At 36.9% G+C, this 21792-nt stretch overlaps 1 protein-coding gene and 1 pseudogene across 3 annotated transcripts in view; one reads left to right on the top strand and one right to left on the bottom strand.

The window, feature by feature from the left end:
* GPBP1 (GC-rich promoter binding protein 1) overlaps positions 1-21792 on the bottom strand; it is a 69413-nt gene that overhangs the window by 21780 nt on the left and 25841 nt on the right. For all 3 annotated transcript variants that reach the window (XM_033110403.1, XM_033110402.1, XM_033110401.1), the window contains 4 exons: positions 13137-13256; positions 3605-3728; positions 3247-3470; positions 587-653 (listed from right to left, as the gene is read on the bottom strand). In XM_033110403.1, the coding sequence (XP_032966294.1) occupies positions 587-653; positions 3247-3470; positions 3605-3728; positions 13137-13199 (478 nt within the window). In that variant the 5' untranslated portion in view covers positions 13200-13256. The remainder of the gene's footprint in view (positions 1-586; positions 654-3246; positions 3471-3604; positions 3729-13136; positions 13257-21792) is intronic.
* On the top strand, positions 5081-6738 carry LOC117025058 (40S ribosomal protein S18-like; annotated as a pseudogene).

Raw genomic sequence — 21792 nt, 5'->3', positions numbered from 1 at the left:
GTTTAATCTTTTGTAAGATGCTACCAAATTAAAGTCAGCAATTTTAAAGGGAATTATTACCAGAAAAAAAACTGTCATTAATCAAAAAGGCAAAGTATTTCAAACAGACTTGTTCTATAGGCAAATCTATACAATTTAATACTCTCTATGTATAACCATTTTCGTAGGTAAAAAGATTTTATTTATCTCAGTACAGTAAGTACTTATCTTTCCAGTTAACTAAGTTTTCAACTTTAAGAAACTAAAAATTTAAACTAAGTTTTTTGTTTCTTTAGATTATGGACTGCTCTCAAAATAACATTCATTCATTACATTCACTTACGGCCATTTTTTAAAAATCCGTATTTGAGTATACTTAATGGTACTAACATATGCAAATCAATTATTTCAACTCCAATTCTTCTATCCCCAATATCTTGTTTTTAAAAGATAAGTGCCAATTTTTGTGGTACTTTAGTAAATCAATACAGGTAATTTAAAAGAAAAAGTTTAATTCTAGCCTACTCTTTAGTTTTAAAAACACAAAAAAAGTGAAACGTACAAGTGACATTTTATACCCCTCAAAGAAATATCAAAAATTACTTACCCCATACACCTGCAGCTAAAGACTTATTCTGATTTGGTTCTCTCTCATATTCAGGATTTAAAGACGGCTGAAAGAACATTGGAATGGAAAGAATACAAAAACAATTTTAACTGCTCACATCCTTTTAAAAGTAATCTCAAAACCATACTGAAATACCTAATGATATAATCAACTCAATAATTAAAGACTAATTATATTCATAAATCTTACTTTTAGCTTATTCTGCTAACCATTAAAATGGTTACCATCTATACTCACTCCTAGCCCCAGAAAACAAGGAAAGTGTTTTTAAATGTTCTCCTCATCCCTGACTACCTGAGGAAAAATGTGAATTTAAAAAAAAAACACCCAGAGCAAACACAAGAGAATGTAGTCTTTGCATCAATCTGAGAAATATCCTTTTCTCAGAGCAAGAACAAAGAGGAAAATCAAACCATTCCTCAACTCTTTTGTTATGTTTCATTGCTGGACACATCAGTTAACACATTCATTCTCAAAGCAAAATGCAAATTTTATTTTAATAAATTATGCTATGATATTAAAAAGAAAACTGAGTTGAGCATTGAATGTGCACTCTAACGCTAATCTTAGATATGTTTACCCTATAAAATCCTAAATTTCCAGTAATTATATCACCCATTTTCCATATTACCTAGCAAAACATCCTGCCATAAAGAAGATACTTAACGTGTTGAATAAAATGAATCCCAATATATTTTAATTACCCACAAGTGAATTACTAACATTCTACTGACATTATCATAAAGCCCCAAAGAGTATACATGTGCTCATATACTAGTATGGATTCCCTGACATAAACTAAATAGGATGGAGAAGATTTTGGTGGCGGTTATATTATACATGCTTTTTTAAAAATATAAGAAATAATATCATAGATCTATATTCCAGGTCTAGGATTGTAATTGCTGATGCCCACCACCTTGGAAGTGGGGATGAGGTATAATAACAATAACAACTAGGTTTTATTAAGTGCTTGGTATGTGTCCAGCACTGTTTTAAATGATTTACGTGTATTGCTCATTTAACCCTCACAACAGTATGAGAGCACATTATCATTACTGGTTTTAGATTATAAAAATTCCATTTTATGGTAACAAGTTGAAAAAATGGGCCACTGAAATGAGAAGACATAGTGATTCCAAGGTTACTTAGTTACAGGATCTAAGAATACTCTGGTTCTTCTCTATCCCAAACCACTCACTCCCTTGCCCTAAATCCAATCTATCAAATCCTTTCTCTCACTTCCACCCTCCATCCAATCTACAATCAAACTATATCCAAAACCATTTATCTTCACTATCACAGCTACCCAGTTCAAGCCATCTTTTTTCCTACCTGGTCTCCCTGTTTTCACTATAATCCATTCAAGATCTAACAACGGGAACGGTCTTCAAAAAACTAAAATCAACTCATGAGTTTCCTCCAGAGAGGCTTCCCGCTGCATTTGTAATTAACCTAAAATTCTTTACAGGCAAAAGTCCTACCAATTAAAAGCCTTTCCTACCCCTATAACCGGGTCTAATACTATTCTTTACCCATACTGGCCTAACTTTTATGCCTTAAACATGACAAGCTTGCTCCCACCTTAGGGTCTTCACACTAGCACTTTCCCTTTTTCCCAATCTTAACAAAGTTCCCTCTTTATCGAGTAAGTCCCAGAGTAAATGACACTTCCCTAGAGAAACCTCTCATAACTTCCAAAACCAAAGTAGCCACCCAGTAACTTCCTGTCTAAATTCTCTGTAAAATACTAATTATTTTTTCTCTTTATGTTCCGGAAGTCCCCAACAGAACAGAAACTCAGCGTAGGGACCTTGCCTACCTTATTCACCTATGTATTCTGAGGGCCATGAACAACTATACATAGAGCCACTCAGGTGTATATTGAATAACATACACACAAAAATAAATTAACAGGAATGAATCACAAGAAGAACTAGATTAAGATTGTACATTAGATCGATTTTTATACAACTTGAGAAACATAGTGTGTAGATAAACCACATGGTGAGATTTACGAATAAGAAAAAATTATGAAAAATTTGCTTCTAATTAGTTCATACTTGTTTTAGTAGTGGAGTTAACATTCCTAATTGTATCTGACCTAGGCTACCAATTAATTTGCCTTCCCTAATCAAAAAGAAATTTCTTAATAGACAAAGTACTGAAAGGAGGGCTAGGCTGGGATTAGATTAAGGGTAATATGAATAATCGAGTGTTAGTTAAGAGATTATCTGAGGGAAATGTACTGGTAAAATATTCTTTCAAAAATTAACTTGACAGCTTTTCAGAGATAATAATATGATGCACTTGCAAATAAGCCACTAAACTCTGCCATTATATCTAAGGGAAAGTGTTTAAATTACTGTAAGGAATAAACCGACATTATCAAGTTCTAAAAGACCACATGGTGAGTGAGACACAGGAATAAGTAGAAGGGAGGGAACGATGGAGGGAATTACGGAGAGGGGAGAATTATGAACAAAAGCCTTAAAAATGTAAGAATTAAAACTAACTGAGCCTGTAAAGTGTGATCTCTGTAGAAAATGAGCTGTCCTGATAAAACCTCATGAAAGAGTCTTGATGCTAAAACAGCACTTGCAGAAACCTCATTCATATTAAAATTACAAGCAACTTACAAAATCCTCAGCCTCAAACTGTTTGCGTTCTCTTTTGTCTTCTTTCCTCCCTGTTTCATTGTCAGGTGTGTTGTTTTCATGTAGTCCTTGGCTTTTTCCAGAATGGAAAATACTGCTACGAGAACGGGAACTTCCACCATGGTATCCCCCTCGATGATTTACGTTTTCAGTACCATTTCTTCCATGTGTACGCCATCCATTTTTTTCTTTCCTTCCAAAGTTACCTTTTTTGATAATAGCGAAGTATTATAAATTCAAAGACGATGGTTATGCTTAAAGACTGAATCACAATCAAAACATTCTTAAAAGAACATGAAAGAAATTATCCTTAAATTCATCATTTCTTAGCAAATTGTACCTCCATTAGGACGTCCAATACCAGAATCAAAGCCATCTGAAGAGTTGTGTCGTCGACGATTCACATCATAACGATTTTCTGTCCAGGAAAAGTTTTCAGAATGCTTCTCAAAATTCAATGACGACTGAAACAAATTGTAAGCAAATAGGTAAATATACAAATACAACCTAAATACATCTTTTTAAAACTAATAATATTCTGACTTAATTTACTTCCAATAATTTTAAATGGTTAAGAACATTTTGTATTTTCAACGTGTTTGGTAACTGGTAACTTATTCAGACGGAGTCCACTGTTGGTTTATGTTCTTCTACTTAATGGAAATAAGAGCACATTTCTGAAAGAGATCAACAACTATATCTACTTACCTCAAAACTTTAAATGTAAAAAGGCATAAGGGAAACATGGCAAAACATAGTGTATTTCTCTTATAACAAAATGTAACATTCTTTATCATACCACATGGTGAGTGAGACACAGGAATAAGTAGAAGAAGGGAGGGATCGATGGAGGGAAGAGCACATTTCTGAAAGAAATTTATTTAATATCTCCAGGTTTTCTTTATTTAATAGCTCAAGGTTTTCTTCAATATCAGAAAATAATGGCAAATGAAGCTACAGTTTTATTTTAAATTCTCTAGATATATTTCCAAACTCCTCTTTCCCAAAACGGGTGTTTAAAAAATATATCAAAAGAATGTGTAAAAACTATTTTAAAAAACTAGAAGTGTGTAACAGGCTAGCTTGTTAACCTTGCAAATAGGGTAAAAACCCAAACCTTCTAAAGACCCTAATATTTTTGGTGATGAGGATGAGATGCTGACAGAGGTTTTAAAAGAAAAAAAAAAATTTTTTTTTTTTTTTTTTTTTGGTGGGGCGGAGTAGAGAGAGAAGGGTTTCCTGGGCCAGACTGGGGCACTAAGAAGACTCTCCAGGATCTGGTAGCAATTGTTCTCATCCAAGTGATAGGTGGAAGTAAGGGTCCCTCACTGTTTAACAGCCAACTGGCAAGGGGTAGGATCAAAACAAGGTGCCCAAATGGTGCTTTGTTGTTAACTCTCCAAGTAGAAGGAAGGGATGTTTCACCATGACAACAGGGTCCCAGCTGAAAGGCAATATGGCTGTGGCTGCTGAGTCAAGGGGTCTCCAAAGCTGAAATAGTGCCAGCAATGAGCGTATCGAATTTTGGAAAGACTGAAAACATTAGACTTGTTAAGGGTGAGCTGCTGTAACCAACTGCAAACAAAGTAAATGCAGAGCCTAGCTTTCAAGAGTGGAAGTATTCTGTGCCCTGTGTACTACTTCCTGATCCCTACCTTCCCCACGACATCAACCTCAGCTGCTTTAACGAAAAAGTCAAGTATGTAGAAATTAAGGAAAAGCAGACAAACTTTTATACCCCAGTTGGACACAAGCATCCAAGTCACCATCCTACCCCTTCCCATGGTAAGAAGACAATACTAAGCACAGGGGTAACATGGTATTGAGGAGTGTGAGGCAAAGCCATGGCCCTGTGGTGCACGGGGCAGGAAAGGCTCCAGCCCCGGTTTGCTGGAGCCAGGAGGTCCAGACACAGGAGAAGGGACCACACCAACCCTGGGTTGAGGAGCCAGAAGAGAAACCAAAAGCCTCCAAGCCACCCGTGCAATCCCCAAAGGGGTAGTCTTCCTCTCTCCACCCTGCACTTTCCCATATTCCCAGCTAAAGAAACATCTCCTGAAAGTTAGATTGTAGCCTTGATATGCATTTGCTGAACTCCTTAGTTTGTGTCCTCATGGCAGAAAAAGGTACGTATGTCAGTGCCTCAATTTGACTGACAGAGCGAAGAAAATTCAGTAGTTGGAAAGAAAAACTAAAGTGATTTTACAGGTGGGGTCTTTAGGCCAATTCAATGTACTGTTGTGTTTTACAGTTGGTACTAACGTTAAATGCTTATACTGAAAATGCTCAAGATTCTCCCATTCAGGGAATGCCACAGGTGGACAGGTGAGGCCCGCCCCATCACTTTCCAGACGGTCTAGCAAAAACAGTACAGGCTCGAAGAATAAAAGATAGCAGGTATGTAGGTGAAGACTTCCTGGCTACGGGGTCTTTGGGGAGGCTACTTCCCAGTACACGAGCCATCTGCCTAACAAAGGCACCAAGAGCACTCCTTTGAAAGGGAATGTGGCTCTTGCCATCCTGCTGAACTCAACAGTGAACTCAAACAAAGGACTAACCAAAAAAGGGTCCACCAGGGCTCTTAATCAAATGGAAATAGTGTGTTCAAGGGTGCAGCAGGCCTGGCCCTAGGGACATTTCAATTCTGCCTGAAGAAGTGGTAACTACCCTTTGGGGGAAACCTTATTCCCCTCCCAGGCACCTGTAACCAATGCTGTTTTAATAAGGCTCTCAAGTCACAGAAGTTCTCCTAAATGTCTGGATCTTGTTCGCTGGTGACTGAACTAAGCTAAAAGATGATGGTGCCCACAGGGTGGCAACAGCCATCCAGGCCCAACAAATCTGAAAGACCATAAGGTAAGTGCCAGTCAGTCAGCACAATGGGGTAAAAGGAAAGCTGTGCCCCTTATCTTAGACAATATTCTTAAGGACTAGACATTATATATATTTCTGACTCTTGGATGGTCACCAAAGGCCTAATCAACTGGTCTGTCTCCTAAAAAACTACAGACTAGCAGATTAAAGGACTTTATCTTTCGCTCTTCCCCAGGAGGCCTACACGCCAGCCTAGGACTGCGCCTTGTCTCGTGATTCCTGAGGAGTCCCAGCACATTACGCCGGACTCAACACCAGTCCTTTCCACTCATGCGCAGTGGAAAACTGCCTTTGCCATCACTGCAAGTAAGGGTGTGGGGCGAAGATATGCTCATGTGGTGTTCAGGAAAGCAGACATTGATCTCACCAAGGGCAGGAGAGCACACTAAGGATGAGTTGGAAAGTGATCACCATTATGCAGAATCCATGCCAGTACAACATCCCAGACTGGTTCTTGAACAGACAGAAGGACGTGAAGGATGGAAAATATAGCCAGGTCCTGGCCAATGGTCTAGACAACAAGTTCTGTGAAGACCTGGGCGACTGAAGAAAATTCAAGCCCATAGAGGGCTGTGCCACTTCTGGGGATTTTGTGTTTGAGGCCGCCAAGGCCGTAGCGGGTGTTGTCTAAGAAGAAAGACATCTGTAGGCCTTGTCTGCTAATAGGTTATATACTAGGAAAAAAAAATTTAAAAAGGCTTTATCTTTCTGATGCAGAAGCCATCACTGCATGCCAATTTGTGACTCCTGCCAAAAGTTGGTCCATTTGTCTCGCCGTGAAGGAGGCAATAATATATATACAAGGGAAACTACATCAAACCTTTGACCACTTCCTAGAATGATCAGTGGTGTCTCATCCCTGTTCAAACATTTTAGGTTACAGTGTTGTTGTTGAAGTCTGATGGTCAAATTCTGGTCACACTATTGTGACCCTTAAAATTAGTCCAGGTATGGTGTTTTTGGAGTTCCAGGTCACTAACAGTCCAATAACAGTCAATCTTCTGTCAAAAAGGTCACAATGCAATGGACCAATATTCAAAGTACTCAATGGACACTCTGTACTCCCTATTGTTCGTAGGCACCTGGTATCATCAAAACTTTGAACAGTCTCCCCAAAATTCAACACAAAACAATCTATAACTCCACGTCTTTCATCTCTTCACACACCTTAGTAAAACAGTTTGGTCAATGAATGAAGCATAGGTAAATAGAGATCTTCTCAGCCACTTCCTGGGTAATAATCAGGATGAAAAAGTGAAGTCATGAGACTATATAAACATTTTTTTTTTTAAATTAAGGATTATGCCCTGATTATCTCTGGACGTGATGTTTCTTTTCCTAAGAGTAAATGCAGGCCAGGCCTACCCTCAGGGTAATGGCCTGGACAAAAAGGAAACTAAGGAATTCAGATAATCTGGTTTGGGCACCTGGGTTCTGTTGTTGGCCTGACATGGTCCTAGATCTGCAGACCATGACCATCTGCCTGAACATACTTCTCATGAAGTCCCCCCTACAGCGCCCAGTGTGGACCAACACGAGGACTATAATGGTTCTCTGCATTTCATGCCTTTGTCCTACTCACATCCAACTCCTCTGGATAAAGTAATCTGGGTGCAAGTAAGGGTTTTTTGGTTTTTTTTTTGGTTTGTTTTTGTTTTTGTTTTTAAGTGAAATCAAGAGTTATTGGAATGGGACACAGAGATCTCATGGCTGTAGAGGGGGAGCAAAAACCCCACCACCTGGACAGAACACATCTTTGACCCTAGAAGGTACAGGAAGAAAGGAGAACAATTAATGCTCTCTCTATCCCCTAGAACCAGCACCACTACCTGAATCAAATAGCAGCTAGAAATAATCCTCTGACCCACTGCTAGATTTGTCATCCTCATCCATATGATTCGAAATCAAAAACACTTGTGTGGCCACCAACAGCCCTTAACTATTCTGCTGTGCCTGATGTCAACAGCAGTTCCTGAATATGAATGCATAAAAACACTCAGACCAGCACAAAACTGTTTCATTCTGATAAAAATTCATGATTCTCCTAACACTTAGAATGCTCCTAGGGTATGCTATGTATGGCAACTGAGGTTGCAACTAATGGTGATGCTACTGTCTGTTTCTTAAACAAACTAATATTAACAGTAATCCAAATCAAGTTTAACAACAAATCACAAACTGAAATGATCTGTGTCCCTTTCAGGTGGTATGTTTGTATATGTAAACAATAAGGCACAGAATGTCTTTTTACTGAGGATGTGGAACACTTTTTGGTCCACCACCCCTATAATTGCAAGTGATGACACCAAACATCAGGTCAGTTTCAATTCCCTTGAGTGCATCTTAATGGATAATAAGAGTGGCCTTAGACTATATACTAATTGGGTAGAAAAAAATCATCTACTGGTCCCCCCTGAAACTTATTTACATAGCTGGCTGAACCCTGGCCTCACCTTGCTGCTTGGGTTGTTCATAGCAGCCTTAATTAAATGCTATTTATTAAGACAAATTAAAATGGATTTGGTTCTAGCCTCCGTTAATTAGAAGGTCTAACAGAGTGGTACAGTAATGTGAAAATTAAAGTGTAGCCAAGAACATGCAAGGCTGATGGGACAGGCAATCCACCATGGGCCCTGAGGATCCCTGAACATTCTTACTTGTGTGCCAGGAATCTGAGGCCTTGACTGTTCTTTGTATGGCCCATTTATGTTTGCAGCAAGCAACATTAGGAATAGGTAACGTCCTTCTCCAGGACAAACACTTGGCTTATTACAAATGTGGTAGACTCCCCACTCAGTGCAAGGGTAGCATCTACCTGGGCCCCTCCATGTCAATTCCCAAAGGTTATAGGGGGTATGAAGAACCAGTGCCAATATCATGCTTATGGCTGCTCTAATAAAAGTTCTTTGTCTCTAACCCAGGAGTCTCACGTCTTTACCAGCATCCATGAAACAGTAACAGGTTAGCTTATTAGCTTGCAAGTAGGATAAAAATCCCATACCCTTCACAGACTGACATAGAGCCAGTACAGTAAAATATGAGTAAGAAATACAAGTAACAGAACTGCAAAGGTAGAAAACTGATAATATTTGTGAACAGATGATTGTCCATTTTAAAAACCCAAAAGACATTACAGATTAAGAATTAATCAAGGCTGCTAGATACCATACTACCGTATTCCCCCGAAAATAAGACCTAATGAGAAAATAAGCCCTAGCATGATTTTTCAGGATGACATCCCCTGAACATAAGCCCTAATGCGTCTTGTGAAGCAAAAATTAATATAAGACCCGGTCTTATTTTCAGGGAAACACAGGAGTAACCAAGAAAAGGAGGTTATTAAAATGATACATTTTAAAGTCAGGCACATATGAATTCCTATCCTACCCTGTTTCCCCGAAAGTAAGACCTAGCCGGACAATCAGCTCTAATGTGTCTTTTGGAGCAAGACCCGGTATTATATTATATTATGTCATATATCTCATATCATATCATATCATATCATATCATATCATATCATATATCATACCGGGTCTTATAGTAAAATAAGACCGTGTCTTACATTATAGTAAAAAAAGACGAGGTCTTATATTAATTTTTGCTCCAAGAGACGCATTAGAGCTGATTGTCTGGCTAGGTCTTATTTTCGGGGAAACACAATAGCTCTAGCACTTTAGGAACAATTACTCTCAACCTCAGTTCCCTCATCTGTAAATGGGGACAAAAGCAGAGTACCTGCCTCTTATGACTTCTGTTAGCCTTCATGAAATGTGCTTTACAGTGATTGATACGTAGTAATGCCTCAAAACAGATATTACTATGAGCAAGAAAGAGACCATCTCTACCTTTTCCCTCTTAGGTATTATTTTAAATCTTTTTCTGGATTCTTTGGAATGTCTTAATCAGTAACAAAGAACTACATAGCGAACAGTAAGTTTCAATAAATTCAGCTACCAATCTGACTGAATTTTCTGATCCTCTCTCTTTCTAAATAGTACACATTTTCAATACAGGCTGATACTACTTATACTATTGAAGGAAAGTTTGGGACAGTATTAATCATTGTTTTTTAAATGTTGCCACAAAAAAAAAAATCAATAAAGCACTACTGCTACACTCTAGCTATAGAAATAACTACAGAATATTGAAAATATGAAAATGAATTGACTGTAGTAGAATCTCATAACTATTTTTTTGTTTAAAAAGAGTTAAGAATTCCTTATTTTCTGTTTCTATTTCCTACCACCCATTTACTCTTTAAATACCACACCAGTGATCTTCCTTCTTCAAACAACTACTACTATGAAAGGATACCTCAGCCTGATTAAGGGAATCGTTTTATCATACTTCCTACAGTAAAATAATGGGAAGAAGCATGTATAACAATGGGGTTTCTAAAAAGGTATCTAAAATTTTCAGTATCTACAACCATGTCAACTCAGTATTCCTTCAATAATAAAAATATTACTTTTTCAAATTGCAGATCAAGACCTATTAAAGGATGACAAAATTAGTAACAACTTGCATTTTTAATGGAATAAAAAAGAACAGAAGACCACAAGAAAAAAGACCACAGGTACGTGACTTTTTATTTATACCTACGTGTATACAAAAACATTATGTAAAATTTATGTCTTACTGGTCTCAATAAGCATTTCGAAAGCCCTACGCCAGACATATAATCAATGTAGTTTAAAATTTCACCACATGATGGGGCTAAAATTCTACACACCTCAGAAAACTACTGAACTGTGGTTCTGAAAATATTTTTACCCTTAATTCAAGTCCTCATATCATCCCTTCAAACAACAAATAAATGTGCCTAAGTTGAAATAGAGAATGCAACAGTATTTACTGTCTACTCCACTTATTCATGATAACATTTAAAAGGTTCTGGCAGAAAATAAGAGTTATAAATAAGAATCTGCAAACAGTGATTTTGAGATGAAAGGATAAGACAGAAAAGTGTAAGAAAAGAAGTCATGTAATTAAAAATAATTTTTTAGGGCCAGCCTGGTGGCTCAGGCGGTTAGAGCTCCGTGCTCCTAACTCCGAAGGCTGCCAGTTCAATTCCCACATAAGCCAGTGGGCTCTCAACCACAAGGTTGCCAATTCAACTCCTCAAGTCCCACAAGGGATGGTGGGCTCCGCCCCTGCAACTAAGATTGAACAGGGCACCTTGAGCTGAGCTGCCTGAGCTGCCGCTGAGCTCCCAGATGGCTCAGTTAGTTGGAGTGTGTCCTCTCAACCACCAGGTTGCCGGTTTGACTCCCGCAAGGGATGGTGGGTGCGCCCCCTGCAACTAGCAACGGCAACTGGACCTGGAGTTGAGCTGCGCCCCCACAACTAAGACTGAAAGGACAACTTGAAGCTGAACAGCACCCTCCACAACTAAGACTGAAAGGACAACAATTTGACTTGGAAGAAAGTCCTGGAGGTACACACTGTTCCCCAATAATAAAGGCCCTTCCCCAATAAAATCTTTAAAAAAAAAAGTCATTACTAGAAGTTGTATGTTTGTGTTTATAAAATACTACTTTGGGTAAGGTCTATGGTAAGTTTCAAATACTGCTAGTTGAGAGTTCAAATTGACACCATTTTCTAGAGAATAAGAATTAAGAATTTAGAATAGGCAATCCCAATTTCCAAAAGTCATCATCATTAATGAGGGCCAATATCCAGGTGGAGAGTCAAGTTCTAGAAAGCAGTAAGAACATCACCAAATTTAATAGTCAATCTTCATCAACCTCAGATTAACATTTGAATGAAGACTTATTCTCAAGCTTTTTAATGTTTTGTAACTAACTTTTCAGGTGCTGGTAACTTACTGATCTGCTTAAAAAATGAAAAGAAATTTTATCGAGAAAATGAACAAAAGAGAAAAAGGAAATAAAGGAAGGGCTCTGAAGTAAGCCTAGGAAAAAAATGAACCCACTGAAAGGATAGATGAGAACAGCTGGGGGAGAAGATTAAAAAAGTCAAATTTCAGAGACCTACACCTAACAGGAAAGGGGGCAAATAGAGTCTGTAACTGGAAAGAGTACAGAATAGGAAGTGCATCCTGGATTCTAATCTAGGCTCACACTAATTACATGACAACAGGCAAGTCAATTAACCTTCCAGAGAATCCATCTGTATAAAATGTCAGTTTATATGAGCATTAAGATCCATCTTTAAACATTAAAATTCTATTGTCTGGGAGAATTGTCACTCCAATGCAGATTTAACAACATATTAAGAGTCAAATATATTATGATCTATCAATTCAATTCCTTATAAAGGAACAACTTTCCAAATTATGAAAGTGTTCCCATAAGAGCTGTTTTTAATAAACCATTTTATAAAACTGCCTGTACCTGGTAGAACTTGATTAATAATAAGGCAAGCAGACCCTCTCATAATTCCTTTTGAATTAAAGGGGAAAAAAGTGGAAGACAGGAGATTGACTGTAACCAATTCCAAGGTCCCTCTCTCAGCATGTCTTATAAGTAGATGACAATTTCAATGCCTAGCACGTTTATTAGATTAGTGAGTCTTTAAATGTAACAAAATTGCAAAGTCCTCATCACTTCTGAAATTTTAGTAATGTACCATTCAAAGTCTTATGTGTTATGAAAAAGGTCTTCCAGTTATATGGTTCAAAAACCTCCAATTATTTAAAACATTACCTATAGGAAAGGAACGCAAGTTATCAGGAAAATAATATAGAAAAGGGTAGGATGTAAAAGTCATGTTCAGTGTATCTAACTGGTTTGAAATTAAATGTGTGGAACTTTGATTAGTACAAAAGACACCTGAAGTAAACGGTTTCCTCTGTTGATGGTATACTGAAAACTGACTTTAAATAATAAAAACCAATAAATATAAACTTAGATGGTAATACAAAAATTATTTCTCTGCAAAAACATTAAGCCTCTACATCTTAACTACATTTGTATAGAATGTGAACAGAAGAAAGACACTGACAGAAAGAAAAGAAAGATGCAAGAAAAGAATACCTTTGTTGATGATGGTGGTGTGGGAAAATTAAGCCAGGCTGGAGCAAAGTCATGCTGCGCCATTTAGGTCCAGTCTCTCCGACTCAATGAAACAAGGCTTCAACACCTCATGGCAAGTCCCTGTCATATAAAAATGGAAGGAATTAGACCTGTAGCTCCTGGCCAAAATTATCTTCTTTAACTGATAATGATATTACTACTTTAAGATTCCACTTACAATAAAATTCTAGAAAAAGCAAAAATAATGACAGAAACTACATCAGTTGGAGTAGGTGGGGGACCTATGGGGGAGGGGAATGACTGCAAAAGGAAGGAGAAAATTTTCGAGGTAATGGGGATATTATCTATATTGTGATGATGGTTATACAAATGTACACACTTATCAGAACTCATCAAATTGTACACTTAAAACTGGCTAATTTTACTGTAAATAAAGTATAAGTCAATAAAGCTTGTTTTCAGAAGCACAACAGTCTCATCACAAATTGACTGTAAACATCAACTATCTTCTGATGTCACAACAACAGGAGCACAGAATACCATCTATGATGTATTCTTGCCCACACTCCAATATGGAATCTGAAATCTGATCAAACTACCACATTTGCAGGAAATTCAACATAGAGAAACAATTTAAAGGACATATATATGAAGGAAGAAATCCACCAAATCCAGACTAAGGATATTCTACAGGTCAAATAATCTGGTTTCTTCAACAAACAAGTGCCTTTGAACAGGCAGATCAATCAAGTACAATGTGTGGACCTTATTAAAATAGATCCTTATTCAAACCAACCAACCCTTAAAAAATGAAAATTATGAAATCAAAATTTAAACATAAACTGAATAGTAAATGACATTAATGTTATTAATCATTTTAGATGTGATAATGGTTAGTGCAATGATGTTATATAAAAGTTATGTGCTAAAGTCTTTACAATTATAATTGATACATCTGGAATTTGCTTTAAAACAAACCAGGAAATGCTAAATGGGTTTATAGTTTGAAACAAGGTTGTCCATGTTTATAAATGTTGGTATATGGAGGTGTCCTCTGCTCTACTTACACGTACAGTTGAAGATTTCCATACTTAAAAGGTTTCTTTTTTACTTACAATCATCACAATAGATATCTTAAAATTTTAGAACCTACTGCTCTTCCACATTCTAAATTTAACTTTCAGGTTGCCTATCTCAACTGCATCAATCAAGTTTCATGTTGCCAGCCCAATTTAAACATAGTAAATTCAGGTTTTTTTAAATAAGGCAGAAGTCAACTGGGCAGCTGTACTCATTTCAATATAGAGCTTAGTCAATGAAGAAATCAAATTTTTTAAACATCAAAATGTCTAAGTTTACTAATAATGTTTTATATTTACAATTGCATAATCTCAACAGTGAAAATTTTTTTAAATGATCAATACCATTGTTAATCTTCCTTTTTCAAGTCTTCTTTCACATATAAGTGCTATGCCCACAATATTTTAAAGCCTTATCAATTTCCTAAAATACTTAAAAATAGATTCTTAAGACATTACAGAAATATTCTACTTCCACTATCTCAAACTGTGCTGGTCTAGTAAAAGAAAGGTTAAGAGTGGCCAGATACATGAAATAGATACACAAATATGAGTTAACTCACTATGGTAATAAAAATGTTTAAATGCTAAATGCTCATATGAGCTGGAGTTACAAAACCAATGATACACTCAAAACATCTAACACAAATTACAAGAAAACACTTGTAAAACAAATGCAAGATTTTAAGATTGTACCTAATCAAAATGAACTGTATAAAAATTTGTGCATTCTGAGCTAATTCTACTACCACCTTATATTTTTGAAGTCTTTTGAAATAAAAATGAAATCTAAAGTGTTTTAGGATGTATAAAAGATTATCTATTTTGACATGAAGCTAAATACTAAACTGCTTTGTGATATTTGTGATAGGATGTTACTTTTCCAATAACTTCTTGTTGAAACTCTTAAAATTATAGTTCCAATAACTCGGTGGGAACGAAAGATCACTTTTATAACATGTGCCAAATGAAAATTCACAAGAAAATCCAGAGGACTTAAATTAACCAATAACTTAAAGCTTATCATTTTAAACAAGGTCTCATCCAAAATGATGGTTAAGTGAGAAGTTACATACTAAGAACTCTTCCTGGGAGGCAAACCACTAACATTACCTATTCATTTCCTTGATGTCATTATGAATTTTAATTTAAGTCCAGTCCTTAAAGAATAAAGTATGAATGGCTAGCTAATGGCAGATGTTTTCATGTTCTGAAAAAAGGTAAAGAGCAAACACTAGCTAACATTATGGAATTTACCCAACAAGTGTGTGAAAGGATCAGGATACGCCACCCCAAAATATGCCACTCTGACATAAGAATAATTTTAAGCTGTAAGCATGAGTTCCTGAAAGCCCTTATCAACCGAAAAGCAGAGCCTCCCCAAAGAATTTATCAATCTCCTACCCTGGGGCAACTCTAATCTTCTCTTCTGGAAGACAAGATAAATCTGCAAATCACCCAGACATTGCCACAAACTATCACATCATCTCTCCCATCAATTCTCCTAAGGGCCCATTTCTCTATCTTTTTCAAAAACTCACTTGCTTTTCCATTAAGCTCCCTTTTCCCCTCCTCCCTTTCCCTTACTTAGTACAGAGATCACAAATTCTAACCATCTCTTTGACTTAACTCATCTCTGGATACTCCCACATGTTAATAATAAACTTTTCTATTTTCTCTTGTTAATCTGTGTTTTGTCAGTCTAATTTATAGGGCCCCAGACAGAAAACCGAGGAGGGTAGAAGGGGCGGGGGGAAACTTTTATTCAACATGTGTAAAGGGAAATTAAAGTTTCAAAGGCTCCACCCTATTTATTTTCTTTTAATTGTGCTTTGTGCCATCTTATTTCATTCCATCTTCCTTTCCCTAAATAATATTATGGACTGAATTGTTATCCCCTCCCGTCCAAATTCATATACTGAAGTTGTAACCCCACATATCAGAATGTAACCATATTTGAAGATAAAGTCTTTGAAAAAGATGATGAACTTAAAGGAGGATGTTAGGATGGGCCCCATTCCAATCCTGTGACCCTATAAAAGGAGGAAATTTGGGCACACTGAGAGACACCAGAGTTACACCGCACAGAGAAGACAATATGAAGAGGCAGCAAGAGGGTGGCCATCTATCTGTAAGCCAGGGACAGAGGTCACTGAGGAAACCAACCCTGCCTATACCTTGATCTTGGACTTCTGTCCAGCCTCCAGAACTATGAGAAAGTAAATTTGTTTAAGCCACCAGTTTGTGAAGTTTTGTTGTGGCAGCCTTCACAAATACTAATAGCAATATTAGAAATACACTAATTAAAAATGTTTATGTATTTCCTGGGGTGGCCGGTTAGTTCAGTTGGTTAGAGTGTGGTGCTAGTAGCATCAAGGTTGCCGGTTAGATCCCCGCATGGGCCACTGTGAGCTGTGCCGTCCTTAAAAAAAAAAAAAATTAAAAAATAAAAAAGCTTATGTATTTCCTTTACACCTGTATCAACTGGTATAAACAAGAGATTACTACCAAAATGGGGATGGGGGGTAGGGTACAAATCAGCAGTCCTATTAACACCTCAGAGATTCAAGCCTATTAGGAATCTTCTACCAGATTCTGTTACAAGGTCTAAAAGCCCCATGTGGACAGAGAGAGTCAAGATTTTTAAATGCTTCCATTACAAATATCCTAATTTCTCATCAGTCACCCAATTTACAACTTGTTCATGAATCCATGTCAGAAGTCTGAACTATCAACAATAAAAATTCCCCAGGGGAAAACTGGTTCTTAAAAGATCCTAATCTAAATTTACTATATTTTTAATTGTACATGCCTGATTAAATTTTTTAAAGAAATACAGATCATTGATTAATTAAATATCAAAATCTAGTTCTTTGAATTGGAATATAATGCGCTTTGGCAAAAAGTACAACTATACGGGACGTTTTCTGTTTCTACTATTTTACTTCCAACCCCACCAAATTTGTGCCAAATGCTTTCAATGAAAAACTTACTCAAATTGATTTCATCAGAATGAGCATCAAACTTACTATCTTTATATATAACGGTTTGTATTTCAGATAGCTTAAGCTTTAAAAATCACAAAGCCCTTTAAAACACCTGAAATCAACCAACAACTAAGGTATTCTCTAGTTAACTAGACGCAGAGTACGGGCTTCAGAGCCAACTTTCCTGGATTCAAATCAGTTCAACAGGTTATAGGTTGGATGACCCTGGCAAGTTAACATAGTCTCAGTTTCTTTTCTTCATTAAAATTGAGATTACTACGACTCATTTTGCAAGATTCAACCTGAAAACTGTTCAAAACAGCTACAAAAAGACAACTACTCTTTACTACCAGACTCTCTACATTCAAACCTTTGGATAAGGTTAAGTTTTTTAATATTTAGTCAAACTACTAATATTCCTTAATTAAGACAAGAAACAGAAGGCGACTATTCAAATTCATCCTTAGTTTTCTTTATATTAATAGTAAACTTGTGGAACATTCCTTTAGTATAAGCTTATTTTAATATATTAATAGTGTTCATTTAAAAAGTGGGTCTTCCTCTTCCCAATTCAGGCCTAAAGCCAATTATATGAGGCAGAGCAAAGAAGCCAAAGGATCCAGACTAGATATGAGAGGGTATCAAGATGGGAGTAGCCCAGCACAGGATGTCAGCATCAAAGCAGGGTGAGCAAAGGCATCCATGCAGAGGGGGACAGCCAGGGATGAAGCACTGAGACCAAAAGAATGAGGAAGGAGTCCATGTGGGGAGAAGGAGGCAGCTATAACAGGGAGTCAAGACACTAAGCAGGGAGAGAAAGGTGTCCACATAGGGGAGGGGACAGAAGCTACAATAGAAGACTGGTTATATATAAGGGAAATGATCAAATAAATATATTTAGAATAATGAAAGCTAAGTTTCACACTATCAAAGGCAGTAACTAATAATGGAAAGGGTAAAAACTACAGTGAATGCTGTGGTATTGTATTGTGTTGGTATGATTACTGATTAATTCACAGTCACATTAACAGTATTAAGATACTAATGATCATATATGACAAAGGTACACATTTGTTTACGTATAAATTTTTTTCCTTCCCCCTAGCTCTGTGCACTCGAGGTCCTAAGCAGTGTGACACTCCAATAACAATAAGCATACTTAGCATCTGGGTCGTGGCTTCTAAAATCCATTTTTCACTAAAAGAAACCAGAGCTTTTTGAAAAACTGCTGATTCCAGGGCTGGAAAAAGATGGCAAAATAAGCCTGGAATATTTTCTTGTAGCAAAAAGGGAAGTGTCCAAATAATGACTGGAGAAATGTATTAAAGGACATGGGAACCAGCTTGAATTAGGTTGCCACTGACCGTATCAGGGACAATTTGAGCACCGGAAAAGACATGTGAAAGACATCAACAAAAATGGTGATGAAATAGGCAATTCCAGGAGCCTACCCACCTCTCCACAGATATGCCAAAATATCAAGCAAAATCTATCAGAATCAACCTTGTCAGAACTCTGAACAGTCAAAGGTTTAAGCAATCAAGCAAACTGTGGATGGAAAAGGGGCCATATGGTAAATCTGACAAGCTCAGGAGACTGAAAATAACCACATATGATAGTCTGAACATAAAAATTCCTAACTAAAAGCGAGTGGTGGCCAGCAGTCACATCCTTGGCCTGTAGCTTCCTTGACAAAGGTCAATCTTTACCTTAAGTGAGCCTGTCTGTTGTCTCTGTTTGCATCTAAGATAACGTACCCTTGGAAGGCCAGAGTAATCCTGTCCTCCTCCCGCCCCCCAAGGCACAAACCCACCAAATAAGAGCAGGAAATTCCAAAATCCCTCATTGTTAAATCGTTCCCCAAATACTATCTCTATGTGCTGTAAAATGCTATTAAATATCCTATAACCAGAAATGTAAGAAAAAGTGTCTCTCCATTTTACTTTTTATCCAATCCCAGAGATTTCCCTGCTTTGCTTTCTCTCACCGCCTTAATCTACAACCAATGGATTCATGTAACCCTCCTCCTTTGATTCTAAATGCATAAAATAAATTGCACAACAGCCATTTTCTGGAGCATTTTCTCAATCCATTGAGACTTTGCTTCCCAGTCATCAGTTTAACTCAAACTCATAAGCTTTCTCTTAGGCTGGATGTTTTTTCGTCGACAAAACAAACTTTAAAACTGTAGGGAAGCTTTGTGGTATTTTTATTTGCCCTTGACCCACATCTCTTTCTGGCACAGAAGTCTTTAAGACCCAATGTGGGACCCTGGTCTCTGGTTCCAGAGTGAGCAGAGTAGACCTTATTGTCACAGAATTATGTTTGTCTGTATAAACTTATCCGTGGACAACCTGAGTAATACAAGAAGCACTTGCCTTTGTTTTGCCTAACATGGAAGGAAAAGCTGCTATGCAGAGGGCATTCACTCAAAACAACCTCCTGCCTGGAACAAAGTTCACAAATGATTAAGCAATAGCATACCCAAAGGTTGTGAGCAAAGTCTAGGAGAGACTTTCTTTGGGAAATCATTTCATTGCAAAGAACTCTCTTACACCAAGGAATTTAGAAAACTACACAAACGCCCAGAGTAAGTTGCATGCTCAGAGGAAAAAAAAAACCCTGTGTGAAGACCCCTAAGCTTTCACTTCTGGCTGATCTTTTCGGTTCTGCAAAAGCAGGAAGTGAAGGCTAAGATAGTTATAAACAGTGTGGCTGAACATTAAAGAAATGCCCCAACACAGATCCAGTAGGCAAAGACTGGGAGACTTTATTTTCACTTTATTCATTTTTGGCGACAAACATGCGTCTGCAACAAAATACTAGCTGAACACAGTAAAGATGGCTCTGTTCAAACAACTCTAAGAGCAGTTGTTCCATGAACAGCTGAAATAAAACTGCTATTGTATTGCATTGAAATTACTTTCTGTAATTACGGAACCTCTAATAAAGTCTTATTAAAGGCTACAACCTATCTCAGCTGTGTTGCAATCCCAACAGTAAGAGTTGGTTCTTTGCTTGGCTCGTGTGTAAAAGATTTGCAATCTTTACACAAGATAATATACAGACCCTAATGGTATTTAAACTTTTATATTTTGTTCATCACGAATTTTTTGTTACTTTCTTTAAATTTTTTCATTAAAATATTTTTTCTCAAATAACAACAAAAAAACTACTAGGTAACCACAAACTAAGGGTCAGAGACTACCCAAGACAAAGAATATAGACTTTACAAAAATAGTTCAGAAAAATCACAGAATGAACACACAACTACAACCCACACAGCAAGCAACCCTGAGGATGGCAGAAAAAAATACTTGATTCCCAGCGTCTACATATTACAATATTCAAAATGTGCAATTTTTTACAAAAAAAATTACATATATCTATAGATATAGATATCATGCAAAAAATAAAGTATGACCAATTGCAGGGGAAAATATTAGCAGAAACTGTCCCTGTTGAAGCACAGACATCAACTGTCTAAATGAAACCAAGAGAACAAGGTCTCAACAAATAGAACACCAATAAAGAGACAGGAATTATAAAAAGGAACCAAAGAGAAATTCTGGAAACAGAGTACAATAACTGAAAAGTAAAATTCAAGAGTTTCAACAGCAGATTTGAGCCAGTGGAAGAATCAGAGAAGTTAAAGACAGGTCACCTAAAATTATCAGTCTGAGGAGCAGGAAGAAAAAAAAACTCAGAAGAGCAGAAAAGACCTGTGGAACCATCAAGCACTCCAACACACAAACAGATAATGGAAGTTCCAGGAGAAAAGAGAAAAAGGCAGAAAGAGTTATCTAAAGAAAAATGGCTAAGCCCTTAACCAAATTAGATAAAGACACAAATATACACATCCAAGAAGCTAACCAAACCCAGAATGAAAAGCAAAAAAATTCACAGGAAGACATAATCAAACTCAAAAGCAAAATACCAAGAAAATCTTCAAAGCAGCAAAAGAGGCAACTAGTGACGCAAAAGGGATCCTCAATCAATGTAACACACACCTAACAAAATTAAGGAAAAATACTGTATGATCGTCTCAACTGGTACAAAAATGGTATTTGACAACAACCACACCCTTACATGATATTAAAAAAAAAAAATTCAACAAACTAGAATAGAAGGGAACTTAACCTGGTAAAGAGCATCTAACCTGGTAAAGAGCATCTATGAAAAAAACCACAGCTAACATGATACTCAATGGAGAAAGACAAAGTTTTTGCCCTAAGATTAGGAACGAGACAAAGATACTTACTTGCACCACTTCTATTCAACACTGTATTGAAGTTCTAGCCAGAGCAGACAAGAAATAAAAGCATCCAAACTGGAGAGGTGAAGAAGTAAAACTATATTCACAGAATAGCATGATCTTATACACAGAAAATTCTAAAGAATCCATGAAAGATTCTTTAGAAAGAATCTATGAGAGTTAATAAATTCAACACTGCAGGATACAAGATCAATACAGAAAACTCAGTTGTATTTCTATACATTAGCAATGACATTCCAAAAAGGAAATTTTAAAAATCCAATTATACTCACAGTAACATTCAAAAGAAAACATCTAGGAATAAATTTAACCAA

Source organism: Rhinolophus ferrumequinum, chromosome 7 (genome assembly GCF_004115265.2).
Source record: "Rhinolophus ferrumequinum isolate MPI-CBG mRhiFer1 chromosome 7, mRhiFer1_v1.p, whole genome shotgun sequence".
Classification (NCBI taxonomy): domain Eukaryota; kingdom Metazoa; phylum Chordata; class Mammalia; order Chiroptera; family Rhinolophidae; genus Rhinolophus; species Rhinolophus ferrumequinum.
Note: the sequence above shows the minus strand (reverse complement) of the source record. Positions and strands in the feature narration are given on the sequence as shown.